The 13,309-nt window shown below is 38.7% G+C and overlaps 1 protein-coding gene across 1 annotated transcript in view; it reads left to right on the top strand.

The window, feature by feature from the left end:
* The window catches only part of clcf1 (cardiotrophin-like cytokine factor 1), a 28,398-nt gene extending 15,572 nt beyond the window's left edge, over positions 1 to 12,826 (top strand). Inside the window, exons 2-3 of the mRNA XM_036567732.1 lie at positions 9,303 to 9,463; positions 11,765 to 12,826. Of these exons, the coding sequence (XP_036423625.1) occupies positions 9,303 to 9,463; positions 11,765 to 12,826 (1,223 nt within the window). The remainder of the gene's footprint in view (positions 1 to 9,302; positions 9,464 to 11,764) is intronic.
* The last annotated feature ends 483 nt before the right edge of the window (positions 12,827 to 13,309 follow it).

The raw sequence follows: 13,309 nt of genomic DNA, 5'->3' as shown, positions 1-13,309 counted from the left end.
TCTCCCATTGGTTATGACCCCAGGAGCTGAAATGAAGGCCTAACAATGGGAGAGCTCACTTGGCAGTATCTACCTAGATACTATACAGAAAAAATCCCGATTGGAAAATTTTCTGTAAGGCAGTTCAGAAATGTAACCCTTTTGTTTTCAACCAAAACTAAACAATGAAATAAGATTATTACTACAATACACCCAGAGTTGAAAGACATATGATTATGTTGAATAAAATTAAACTAAACATTTTATTTTATAGAAAACCTTTGGCCTAGAAGCACTGACAGCTCCCTGCCTGTATATATAAGTACCTACATGCAATAATAATATGCCCTATGCGTATTATATGCAACCTATATACAATAACAATTTTTTGAAGCTTTTATTTTAAACAAATAAAAGATGCAGCTTTAAAAGCATAAAAAACACTTCACCAAGTCAGGACTGTATGTTGGTCCTGATACTCTAGGTTGCCCTGTTTTTCTCCTCTTCTCAGGACATTTTTGTCTCGAAAATATATACGAAAACAAACACACGCACACACATATGAACACGCTCATCATAAACACTCATCATAAACACCCAGATAAGCAGACTATCACCATGTAAGGCATGTAAACAGTGCACTGGCATTAAGACAAAGATATCATTCCATGCAAATGCAGTCTACAAACAAAAAAGCATCTCCAGCAAGCAAGACCACACACACTTGACAGAGGAACGGCCCCATACTTCACGTTTTCACACTCAAAAAGTAACAGCTAATGTATTTAAGTGCTTAACGTGTAAAGAAATCAGCTTTGTCAGCCTTGTCCATTTTAAAAATCTGCAGGCCCAAAAAAGCCTATCGTGGGAAGACTGCACTCTGATTTTATATGCAGTCCAAGTTGTATCAAACTCCAAATGCTTTTCATATGCTAACTTCTTAAAAATGCTGCATTCTCTGAATTTGTTTGTAACCATAACTATAAAACTGGAATCAAGCCGCTTTTTGCCTTGCCTGCAGCATCGTCATCTTTGCCAGTTGAGAATCATTTTGATCGATTGTGAGGGGGTCTGCATTCACCAGGGGAGAAATTAGAGAAACAATGCTTGGGAGATCTATAACTATAAGCAGCTTCTCGCACGTCTTTTTTCTTCACCACAGTGTTTTCAGTTGCTCAAGTCGCACAAACCAATTCCACATGGCCAACACCCATGAACAGTGCACAGTAGTGATGCTCATTATTTTCTCACAAAATGTATTAGCATGTGCAGAAATGCACCCACAATCCTCACAATCTCACAAAATCACAGTTCAGTAAACCAGACTGAAAAAAATGTTTTCTTTTTAGGCAAGGCAAGATTTTTTATATAGCACCTTTCATACACTGTGGTCATTTAAAGTGCTTTACAAATAAGAAAATACAAAGATAATTTAAATTAAAATTTAAAAAGATAGTGGGAAAATATTACAGTATTATTAAAACAACAGATTTAAAAGACAAGAAATTAAACATTAAATTAAAAATCTAATTAATTAAAGTAGTTTAGTGTAGTGCCTTTACAGGAGAGAAGTGCAGTAGAGCTAACAGTGTTTTGAACTGAGCTGAAAGCTGCTCAAATAGGAATGCTGTCTGTCAACTGGTTCCATTTAAAGCAGCATAGTAGCTAAACACTGCTTCTCCATGTTTAGTCTTCACCTTAAGCAGGACTTACTGACTAATTCCTAATGATCTGAGAGTTCTGCTCGGCTCATTTTGCTGCAGCATATCAGATAAATATGCTGGGCCTACATTAATAAGACATTTATAGATCAGTAATACCTTAAAGTCTACTCTGTCACTTACTGGTAACCAGTGTACGGATTTAAGAATTGGGGTGATGTGTTCCCTTGTTTTTACATGTAGTGAGACTCTGGCAGCTGCATTTTGAATCATCGGATGCTGTTTGATTGTCTTTTTTTGGGAGTTCAGCTAGAAGACCATTACAGTAATCAATCCTGACAGAAATAAAGTCATGGATGAGTTTCTGCAGGTCTGGTTTAGTCATAAAATCTCCAATCTTGTTGATGTTTTTAAAATGATAAAAAGCTGATTTAATAACTGCTTTGACATGACTGCTTAAACTGAGATCCGAGTCTGTTAGTACCCCAAGGTTACGCACTAGCTCTTTGGATTTTAGGGCATTCGAATCCAGATAGACAGCTAGTCTGTGCCTCTCATTGCTATTCCTCAATAAAATAATTTTTGGTCTATTTTTATTCAGCTGCAGAAAGTTATGTTCCATCCAGTTAGTAATGTGCTCAACAAACTGAGTCAAGGGGACCATAGCAATTTGGGGAGCGGGCCAAGTACATCTGAGTATCATGCATAGCTGTGGTAAGATATCCCTTAGTCTTTAGGATTTGGCCAGGAGAAAAAAACATGTATAAATTAAATAAGAGTGGCCCAAGAATCGAAACCTGAGGGACACCACAGGTCACTGGCACTCTCTCAGAAACATAATTTTCTATTTCAACAAAGTAGTTCCTTCCTTGCAGAAATGAACTGAACCAACGATTTTACCTTCATTTGTGCACGGCATTAGACAAAAACAAATGGCTTGATATCATCAGGAACCAAGACCAAGACTTAATAATTTACTAGCTTAATAGTTTATATTAGCAGTCTGCTGTATATGTCAGTATATATTAAATATAACGTATACAGTAATACAGGGAAATTCCCCCGATTTCACAAAATTTGTGCATAATTGAATCACAAAGACCACAAACAAGGTCATTCACAGTGGTTTGATGTGAAGTGCTTCATTCTAAAGAAACAAAGTCAGAATTGTTCACAGTGGTGGTGATAGGAACCAGACGTCATGCCTCTAAAAGCTCCCTCACAGAAAGCTATTTCAGGAAATGGTTACAAATACATTCTTGGATGCCTGAGACATTGCTTTCCAATAGTTTTGTTCTAAGCGTCTGGCCGAAACCTATTTTTAAAAATCAATTCACGGCAGAGAGATACAGTCATTTGCAGAAGTTTAAACACCCCTGTCAAATGACATGTTCTGAAGTGAAAAGAAGTGTACGTGTAAATACAGCATTTTTCTGCAATTGTAGAGGATGATTTCTGTTTATTTGCTGAAATTAACATATTAGAGGAAAAAAAGGATAAAATATAAAATTTGCAACAACTTTTCCGTTTTTTTTCCAATATGTTAAAGTCAGCAAATAAACAGTAATTGTGCAGACCTGTGTTCTCTGTAGAGGATGTGCTAACTTATTCTCACTTAGAAAATAAACAAAACATGGAATTTTACTGGGGTTCCCAAAATTTAGTGTATGATTGCACATTCAAAGCAAAATATTCCTTAAATTGAACACATTTTTTTCAAATTTTACGATTTCTACCACTATCAACACTACATACAAAACTCAGAAGACACATGTAGGTCCATTAGTCACTTTGGATATTAAATAAATTGTCTATATTTATATTGTAAACATTGTGACCCCTGGTTCCTATCACCACCACTGGAAAGAAATCTGAGTGAGTACATTTCTCCACAGTAAGCCATTTCACATCAGATCACTCTGAATAACTTGGGTACCGTGTACAGTAATTTAAAAAATCAGTGGAATTCCCCTTTTAATCTACTACAAAGGAAAGCTTTAGCTGTAATGTTACCTTATAACTGTCAGTGTTTGTTGAAAAGTGTTAGGTGAATGTGTATTCTCGCATAAATACACTGTACACCCAGTTCTACTGATAGCACTCCGCACATGAATCTTCACTTTCAAAGCACTCTGCTGCAGAGGGGATAACTACTACACAAAGGCTAAAAGTATGTGATCCTAATAGACAGGCATTAATGTCACGCATGATTTAGAGCAATTATTAATCTTTGTATTTGTGTTGTGTTAAGACACGAAAAAATGTTTCATGTGTAATGCAAGAGAAATTTGCCTGTAGCTGCTGATCTCCTGCCAGAATGTTCATCACAAAGCAGTTTCCCTGTTCAGTGGGAGAGAAAGCAGCCAAATCCTACTGACAGCCAAAGGTTTGGGGACACTTCACCTTCTGTTGCAATATTCCCAGTAATTTTGGATTTCCACGGTAACTTTTCAATTAAGAAGAAAACTTTACCTGCGTTTTGTTTCTATAAAGTCATAAATTAAAACACAAAAAAGTCATCTGTGTTGAATGATAAACAGATTTTTATGTATTATTGTTGTGCCAAAGAAACTACTACTAATGGCATCGCAACGTCCCTAAATCTCAGTACTCATAAAGAATGCAAAGATCTATGAAGATTCAAGATTATGTAAACTGTCTCTATGTTTGAACAGATGAAGCAGAGCACAAACACAAAGGTCCCACTGTAACTTTAGTAATCAGAAAGATTCTGTGTTTCTGTCACTCACTCGGATTTGAGTCTTTATCCTCTAAACATGCCTCATTGCAACATCAGTGAGCCAGAAATGCTGATGGTTTAGCCTTCTCACTAGGCTAACGTTAGCCTCTGGTGCTAACAAGGACATGAATTAAAAATAGCTTGAGCTTACAGTTCCACACACACAAACCGAGGTTTATCAGCTCAGATTTCAGTCTTTTTTCTCATCAGAGAGGCTTCAGTGAGCTGGAGTAAACCTGGGCAGTTGTGTGTACAGCTGTTTAGGCCTTCTTGCTAAGCTAATGCTAGCTTTTAGCGCTCTCATTGGTACTTGAGGTTTGGGTGCTGCCCTCATGCTGCCCCTTATGACTCTCAATGGTGACTGGCACATTAGTATATTGGACCTTCATAGGTTAAAGCTCATTTGTGGCATACAAAACTTAGCTGCACTGTACAGCTCACCACGAATTACTTTTTCCAGATATGCTGAGAAAGCATGTTTTTTTGATGGAAAAATGTGAACTTAACACATTTGATACAAATTTCAGTCTACCTTTATCACAATACACCATCCAAGGAAATCTAAACATATACATTTTTGAGGATCTAAAACATAAAACAGCTCTTTGCACTGCAGAAAAAACAGCACAGACTGGTCTAAGCTGGTTTATGCTTGTCTAGTGCTGATTTAGCTGGTCACCCAACATGGTCATGCTGACATACAAGCATCCAAAATACAACATATGCTGGTTTTGCTGGTGACCAACCGTACTGGTTTTTCCGTCATGGTGCTAGTCTTATAGGTATATTTTGTTTAGCTTAATGAGGTCTTCCTTGGTATGGAGAGCAGGTTTTAGCTAAAGAATGATTTAATAGTTTTATTTTCCAAACTATTTTATCATTGAAACTTTTTTGGAACAAAAATGGTTTAAACACCTGGAAGTTTTGAATGCTGACATCACAACAAAGGGAAAAAATCATATCCAGATATATTACAGAGACCTTGATAGCAGATAACACGCCATTCTATACCTAGCCACCACACTAAAACGTCTTCTGTTACCTACCATGCTGTAAAATGAATAACCATTGGGTGTGAAGTAAACATGTTTCTATAGATAGAATATTTAATATGAATGCTAAGATGTGCCATATGCTTTTACAACAACACCCAATTTAATGGCTGTGGCAAGACATTTCTTGTGGGAGTATCTGGTTTCATTTTAATTCATTTCATTGCTTTAAAAATTAATATAGCCCAATATAGGCACACTGTTCATTACAGCTATTAACTTGGTAAATAGCTAGCAGGCTAATCTAATTAAGCCTTTAAGTTGAAATATTTGCTAAAACTTTAAATTAGAGCTGCTATACGTAGTGTAGGAAGGTAAATATACACCACCGTTAGCTCAATGCTAACATAATATTGCAAATCACATACTAGCACTAACTAGCATTAGTGTTGTGGTGGTAAATGGATAAAAAGAAAACAAATTGTAAAATGGATTATGTAACATATAAAGTTATTGCAAACCAGCAAACAAAACATATATTAAATTAGAAGAGGTCCAAGCTGAAACTAATTGCCAAATACCTGAGGTTCATAATTGTCCACTTCTTTTAGCGAAATAAAGAGATTTTTGGGAGCTCAATTTGCATCCCAGTCAAAGAACGAAGAGCTGACCATTTTGTTTTACTTTGGTTTTCGGTTTTTACAGCTGTTCTGCAAATTACGACACAAGTGACAGTTCTGTACTGAGCAAAACTCTCCGCACTTTGTCTAAAGGCTCACAGCAAGACATTGGGAAAGAGGCCTTTGGCTTTTTGCATATTTAGAGCTGACAGTTGTAGTTAGTGTTGACTGAGTCACTGTCTACTGAAGAGTAAACACACTATTTGTCTTGTAGTCAGTGCGCCTGATTTGATTGTTTTATTTGATCCGAGTGTTTTGAATTGTGACAGCTGCGACGGGATTTGCAGGAAATGGTTCTCATAAGAACATCAACATTTTTGTTTCTTTGGGTTTTGCGACGTGTTTTGATAAATGCTGCGTCTTGGCACTTGCGCTGTAAATCTGAATTCATGTCTGAGAAATTCTACGTTCGAGCCAAAAGATTAACCTCTCACTCAGTGAATAATGGAGCAATACTGATTAAAATCACCTTTAGTGAAGACCATGTCTTCACTGCTAATGGTGTGTTTGTACGGTCCTTGTAAACTTCTGAATTTCTGAGTTTACCTCAAGGAAGCTGCGCTCAAACGGCTGACAAAATTGTAAATACAAGTGGTAAACTCAGGGAAGAGGCATGAGTTTACGACTTGTGACACATCGCCAGCCAGTATTGTTTCTGATGCCACGTGAAATAGAGGTCTGCACAGGCTTAAAACTGAAGCCCGAACCTGAAGCGTACCCACGACTTTGAGATCTGACCCAACCCGAAGTGCGAAATTTGAAACCTGAACTTGCTTACACACGCTAATAGTGATCGATTATCCCAGACACAGTTTACAGTGCTTTGGTTTGTTAGTAAGCGCTTGAGTTGATTGATAGAAATTGGACTTCAAAAAACGAATCCAAAGGCCGAGCTTTTGCTGTAGCCGACAGTGACTTAACGGGTGTGAGGAAATACCCTGACACTGACATTTGTTGCTGTCTATCTGTTGCAGAACTGCTGCGTCCACAGTAAACATGTCACTAAAGAGATGACATGCCAGTCTTCCTGCTATTATAACTCAAAATACTAAGGCAAACTGGACACTGTATGTGGCCAGTGTGATATTATTTGACCAAACAACCAGATCATAATGTGTCCACAATGAAGACGACTGTGACTCGTGAAATTTTAAACTGTTCCCCTTTATTTCATCCAAGACGAATTGTAAGGAAGACTGGCCCTTTTGTATACATACTAGACTATACTAGAGAGAGATAGAGGGAGAGAGAGAGAGTGAGAGTGCAAGAGAGAAAATGCATGAGGGTGCGTGAAATTTATGTTGGCAGTTTCTTTCAAACAAAAACAAACACTGTACATGAAAAATCAGCTCAAACCTGACCTAAAACCTTATATTTTGTCAGGTCTCCATGAAAACAATAGACCATACCAGCAGTCAGTGCACCAGTGGTAAATATGCTGATGACACTTCAATTTATATATCATAATGTGTGTAAATGATCATGAGATTAATGATACCTGAAGTAAATAGGCAGGGCCAATCAGTAAGCAACCAACAACAAATCATATTTTGCAGTGAACAGTGTTTCTAGTCCATTGCAGCCACCAAAACAATCACAGCACTACCAAAACTACCGAATGCTTAAGTAGTGACTATTTAGATAATGACAATTGTAGCTATTTTTAAGCAGAACTCATAAATACTGCCCAATACATGAATAGCAAACACAGCTTTGAGCAGTTGTACACACATAAAATCATAATTTTTTTATTAAAACACAAAACGTTTACTTAATTGCAGAAAATACGTGTTTCAGTAGTGACAATTCTCATGTTGTATACAGATTTTAAGGCTTTAGAACACATTTATGTCAATACAATGGGGTCTGACTGCTCACCATGTGGCCATGAGGGACAGGGATTCAGTCTCACTTTCTGCTCTTAAATGCAGGGGTGTGGCTAAAAAAGACTCCGCCTATCGTCTAAAACTCTGCACACACATTTTGGGTGGAGGGTGTAGGGGCTCATTAGGAAAAAGGGCAACATGAACAACAAATAAACTTAATTTAGTTTAACGCATATTACGAAGAATCTTATCCAAAGAGACAGTTTATTATTGTTTCAGATAAAATTTTTTATCAAAACATTTTTTTCCTAAGCCTGCAAAATATTACCATTACTGTCTATGCAGAGATTTGAACCCCAGTCGCTGGCATGCAAGCCATGGTATTACTACATAGGCTATTGAATGGGAGTGTAGCAGTGAGTTATAGCGCTACAAGCTTCAGAGTTTTGTATAAATGCTTGCTTTTTAATAATGAAAACTTGGTCTAACAAGTTATTAATGCCACCTATTGCCAAAATTATGTTTGGTTGTTGTTCAAAATAGTCACATAATAGAATGTGACACTTTCTTAAAGAGATTTTCAGTGTTTCATTGCTGGGATTGCCCATGCAGTGATGACGCGTGACAAGTTAATCAGGAAAACCACAGGCCGAGGTACTGCACCAGAAGGGGGGGCCCAAGAGTGGTGACTCTAGGAGCCTGTTTACACCACCGGATCATATCTGGATAAACTTTACCGAATTCCGTTTACGCTTTTCACTAAAATGCGTCTCCAGTGTTACCAGATAAGATCCGATTGTACTTTTCCCACGTAAAAAGCACGTCAACACACGCGTCATCGCCATATGAGTGGACAAACTTGGCTTAGACATTTTGATTGGCCTGGAGTGCAAGAAGGCATTTGGTTTGGGGCTAACTTCGGCCTCGTGAGTCCCAGGTCTTCTGTGTCATTGTTTATTCTCTCATCTGCTAGTCAGCGCTCAGCAGACTTCTGCTCACGTAATTGTATATGGATAACAAAAACGCAGTCCGTTTACACTTGTGTTAAATGCGGTCAAGATTTGTCTCTGACCACCTTCAAATATGATTTGAGTTTTCTAATCGTAATCCACTCACCAGGCATCCTGGGGGTTTTTATGTTCGGCTCAAGCTGTATTCTTAGGGTGAGACTCACCTCTCTGAAGCTGAAGAATGACAGAGGCAATGTAAAATACACAGTGGCCAAGATAGCACTATAGTGCCCCCCCCCAATACAGCACTATGGAAATCTAAAGTCTTAAAGTCCTAATCTTGACGCTTTATATAAGGGAAATTTACCAGTTGCCGATTAGAAACAACAGGTAGTTACAATTTGTTGACACGACAGTTTGCGAGGACCATCTGAACACCATAAACATCCTTTCTTTCTGTTTTGTTCTTTCCAGTCCATCAGGCTCCCCTTGTGCTGCTTTTGGCTGCCGTGGTGGGGTGTGTCCAGGTGCAGGACCGCGCTGTCATATTGTCCAATGAGCGGAGCACCATAGAGAGGACGTACGAGCTGACCAAATACCTGGACCACCAGCTGAAAGAAATCAAAGACACTTACGTGAGTCTTGAGTTATTGCGCTTGCGGTTTCGCATGTTTATGTTTGTGTGTGTGTTTTTCCCTCTCGTCACTCGTCTCTGTGACCCCCCCACAACCACCACCACACACATGCAAAAGTTTGTATTCCTTTGTGGGGTATTTCCACTGATGTTTGTATGATTGTAGCTAAATTCCACTGTGCCTAACCCAACCCCGAACTTGACCTCAGGAACCACATCGAAAATCTTTTACTTTTTCTTGTTTTTTATTTGTTTTTCATTTAACACAAAAAAATCCCCATGGACACCACACAGATGTCTCCACCATGTCAAAATTAGATGTTTTCCACCATCTAAAAGGACATTAGGTCCCCACTAAGAGCGTAACACCCGCACACACTTTTTCCTCTCTACTCTTCTGTCTTCTTCGCTGCTTTTGTCTCTAAATCCTGTTCCATTTTTGCAACTCTGTCCAAATAGCCTGTCTGTGTTTATTTTGGATGAAAAACAGTGGGAAACAGAAACCCAGTTCTTTTTCTTTTTTTTCTGAGGCTACACAAAACTGTTCAGAAGTTTGGACTCATTTGTCGTAGTAATATTTTTCAGCATTTTAAATACAACAATAAGTTTCAGCCTAGTTTTAAATGCTTTTAACTACATATTTAAAGGTATTTTAGATGCTTTACTCTTATAATACTTCAGTTTGGGAACAACTTCTAGTCAATTATCTATTCAAAGCAGGTTCTTGTTAAGTTATCTTCTGTAAGATTTATAAAATATGAGGCTTTGTGGATATTAATGTTAATATACCTTTATTTTTGATGTTAGACAGCTCTTCTCAGTCATTTCAGAATCATTATAGAGCTCTGTTCAACACTCTAAAATTTGATTTATCACAGCTTTCCACTAATAATTTGAAATTTGTGAAGTTGCACAGTGTTATTGCAGTCGTATGCAAAAGTTTGAATATTGCTGGACAAATAACATGTTTTGTTAATTATCTAAATGAAAAACACATCCTATACAGGGAACTTAAATATAATAATATAATCATTTTATGTACAATTTCTATTGCGTTTACCTGCTGTTTCTCTCGATTGAGTTTAGAACTGACAAAAAGTTTAAATTAAAAGGTGCCATAACTTTTGCATAGGCCACATATAATGTTCTCTTTTTTTCTATTCATTTTTCACTTTTCTTTTTCTACATCATTTGAGCACAGCAGCTGCCTTTTTCACTGCGTGAACACTTCATAATAATTGGACCAATGGAAATTGCTTGGAATAAAAAATCTTTACCAATAAAACTAAAATATAAAATATAAAATGTGCCATAACTATTGCACAGCCACAATTTAAGTTTAATGCCTTCGCAATATGAAAAAAATTCAGTAAATAAACAGTCACTGTGCCTAAAATGTGAAGTATGTTGTCTGTAGAGGATGCGTTTATTTATTTTCATTTAGAACAACAATAAAACGTGTAATTTGACCAATATATGATTATATAGTAGAATTACTCTATTCGTCTGTAAGGAACCGAGTTTAATTTTATCAACAGTGATTCCAAACTTTTGAATGATGAGTCTGAACAGCTGTGTAAGTAGTGTGTAATCATATGCAAAAGTTTGGGCACCTCTGGTCACATGTTTTTTGATGTTCTAAGTGAAAATAAGTGAACACGTCCACAACAGGGAACACACTTCTGCGCATTTTAATACACAATGAATGTTGGTGAGAATAACATACTGGAAAAAATACACGTGTAACATGTAGTTTGTGTAAAAGTCAAGGCACATTTGCACATATTGCTGTAAATCTGCTGTTGGAACAAAACCTCATCTCCATTTTTGACATTTTTCAGTTTTTGACATAATTTGAAAATGCCTGTTGCCCTTTACATTGTATGTAAATTTCATGATGAAAGGGCCAAAATAAACGGCCCAAAATGACTTGGAAAAAAGTCTGGTTCCATTGACTTACATTAAAAGTAGAGTATGTTTTTTCCTTCTCCTGTAAAGTTATCATTTTGGAAATAAGAGGCTTTGTTCTGACAGCAGCGATATATTTAAACATTTTTCCTATATGTAATAAATAAAAATTGGGTGATAAAAATTTGCATGAAATCTGACATGTGAAGTCAGATCTGAAGTGTGTTCCATGTAGGGTGAGTTAATTCATTTTCACTTCAAAAATCAACAAAGCATGTAAACTGAAAGTTTTGCATGCATGAATAAATGCCATTCATATTGACTGAAATTTGTAAAATGTGTGAAATTTGATCTCTCTCTCTCTCTCTCTCTCTCTCTCTCTCCTCTCTCTCAGCTCTCATATCTTGGCCCTCCGTTCAGTGACCCTGGCTTCTCTCCGCCGCGCCCCAACATCTCCTCTCTGGCAGTTCCTAGCGCAGCCACACGGGTAGATCTGTGGCGAGGCCTGGAGAACGGTGCGCGCCTGGCACAGAACCAGCGAGCCTACAGCGTCCTGTTGAGCGCTGTGAGGGAGCTGGCCCGCTCCACACTGTGCCCCTACCTCCAGAGCTCCCTGTTGCATTTCTGCTCTGGACTCAGCGGCCTGCTGGGCTCTATATCGGGCCTGATGAACGCCCTGGGATACACTCCACCCCTGCATGCCAACGGACCGGCCAATCAGAGATACGGACCTCTGCTGACCTCTCTGCAGAGAGCCAGCGCGAACAGCCCCATCCCACTGAGGAACAACCCGGCCCGGAACCAGGGTGGCATGACCGCATCAGGGGTCAGAGAGGGGACGCCTGGAGTGGACGCTGAGAGAAAGAGGGATAGAGAAAGAGGGAGGAGAGGAAGAAGGAGAGAAGGAGAGAGCTGGGCAGAAAGAGAGGAAGAAGAGAGGGAGGAAGGTTTGGAAAGATGGGGGAGGAGAAGGAAGCTGCTGACGGTGGAAGAAGACGAAGATGGTCAAGGAGCTGGCCAGAGCTATGACCAGAACAGCAGCAACAAGAACAACACCCACATGAGCTATTTCAGCCAATACAGTGAGGACAAATACAGTAACATTAATAGCAATAACAGCCAGTTTCCCATAGACGCTCTACCACAGAGAGAGAGAGTGCGAAGGACAAGTGGAGAAGAAGAAGAAGAAGAAAAACAGAGCGTCCCTGTCCTCTTCTCCTCTCCATCCCTCCGACCAGTGCGCTCAGGACGCGCCCTCCCTCCTCCCTCGACCTTCTCTCCCCTCACACTCCTATACTCAGACGCGGAGGTTCCTGGCTCGCTGACCACGGGACGTCCTGCACTGAACGACTTCACACGGAAGGTGGAGGGCTTCTGGGTGCTGCGGGAGCTGCAGAGCTGGCTGTGGAGGTCCGCCAAAGACTTCACCAGACTGAAGAAACGACTGCGTGTATGAGAGCGAGTGTGCTTATATGTTCAAAAGTTTGGAATCATCACTTAAATGTATGGATTCACTGTTTTCAATAGTTTAAAGGAATGATGGGAATCACCAAACTATACTGGATGCCAAAACGCCAGTACGAAAGTTAAGCACCCCTGTTCTTTATTGTTGCTGTGGGAACAAAACCTTGTATCTCCTTTTTTTGATTTTTTTTTTTTTTTGCAGAATATAAATACACCAGCTGGCCAACTTCATGATGAATGGACCAATAGAAATGGTCCAAAATTTAAAATGTACAAACATAACAAACATAGAGAGTGCTACTGAAGTGGTCTGTGGGGTGGACCAATATTCAAAGTACTTGGATGTTGTTCCGATTTACTTCAATTAAAAGTTGTATGCAAACGTTTGGACATCCCTGGTGAAATGACATGTTTTGTTGATTTTCTAAGTGAAAATAAGTCAAAACATCCTCTACACCTCTGCACAGTTTAACGC

Source organism: Colossoma macropomum, unplaced genomic scaffold (genome assembly GCF_904425465.1).
Source record: "Colossoma macropomum unplaced genomic scaffold, Colossoma_macropomum, whole genome shotgun sequence".
NCBI lineage: Eukaryota > Metazoa > Chordata > Actinopteri > Characiformes > Serrasalmidae > Colossoma > Colossoma macropomum.
The sequence above is the reverse complement of the archived record's forward strand: the minus strand, read 5'-3'. Positions and strand labels throughout refer to the sequence as shown.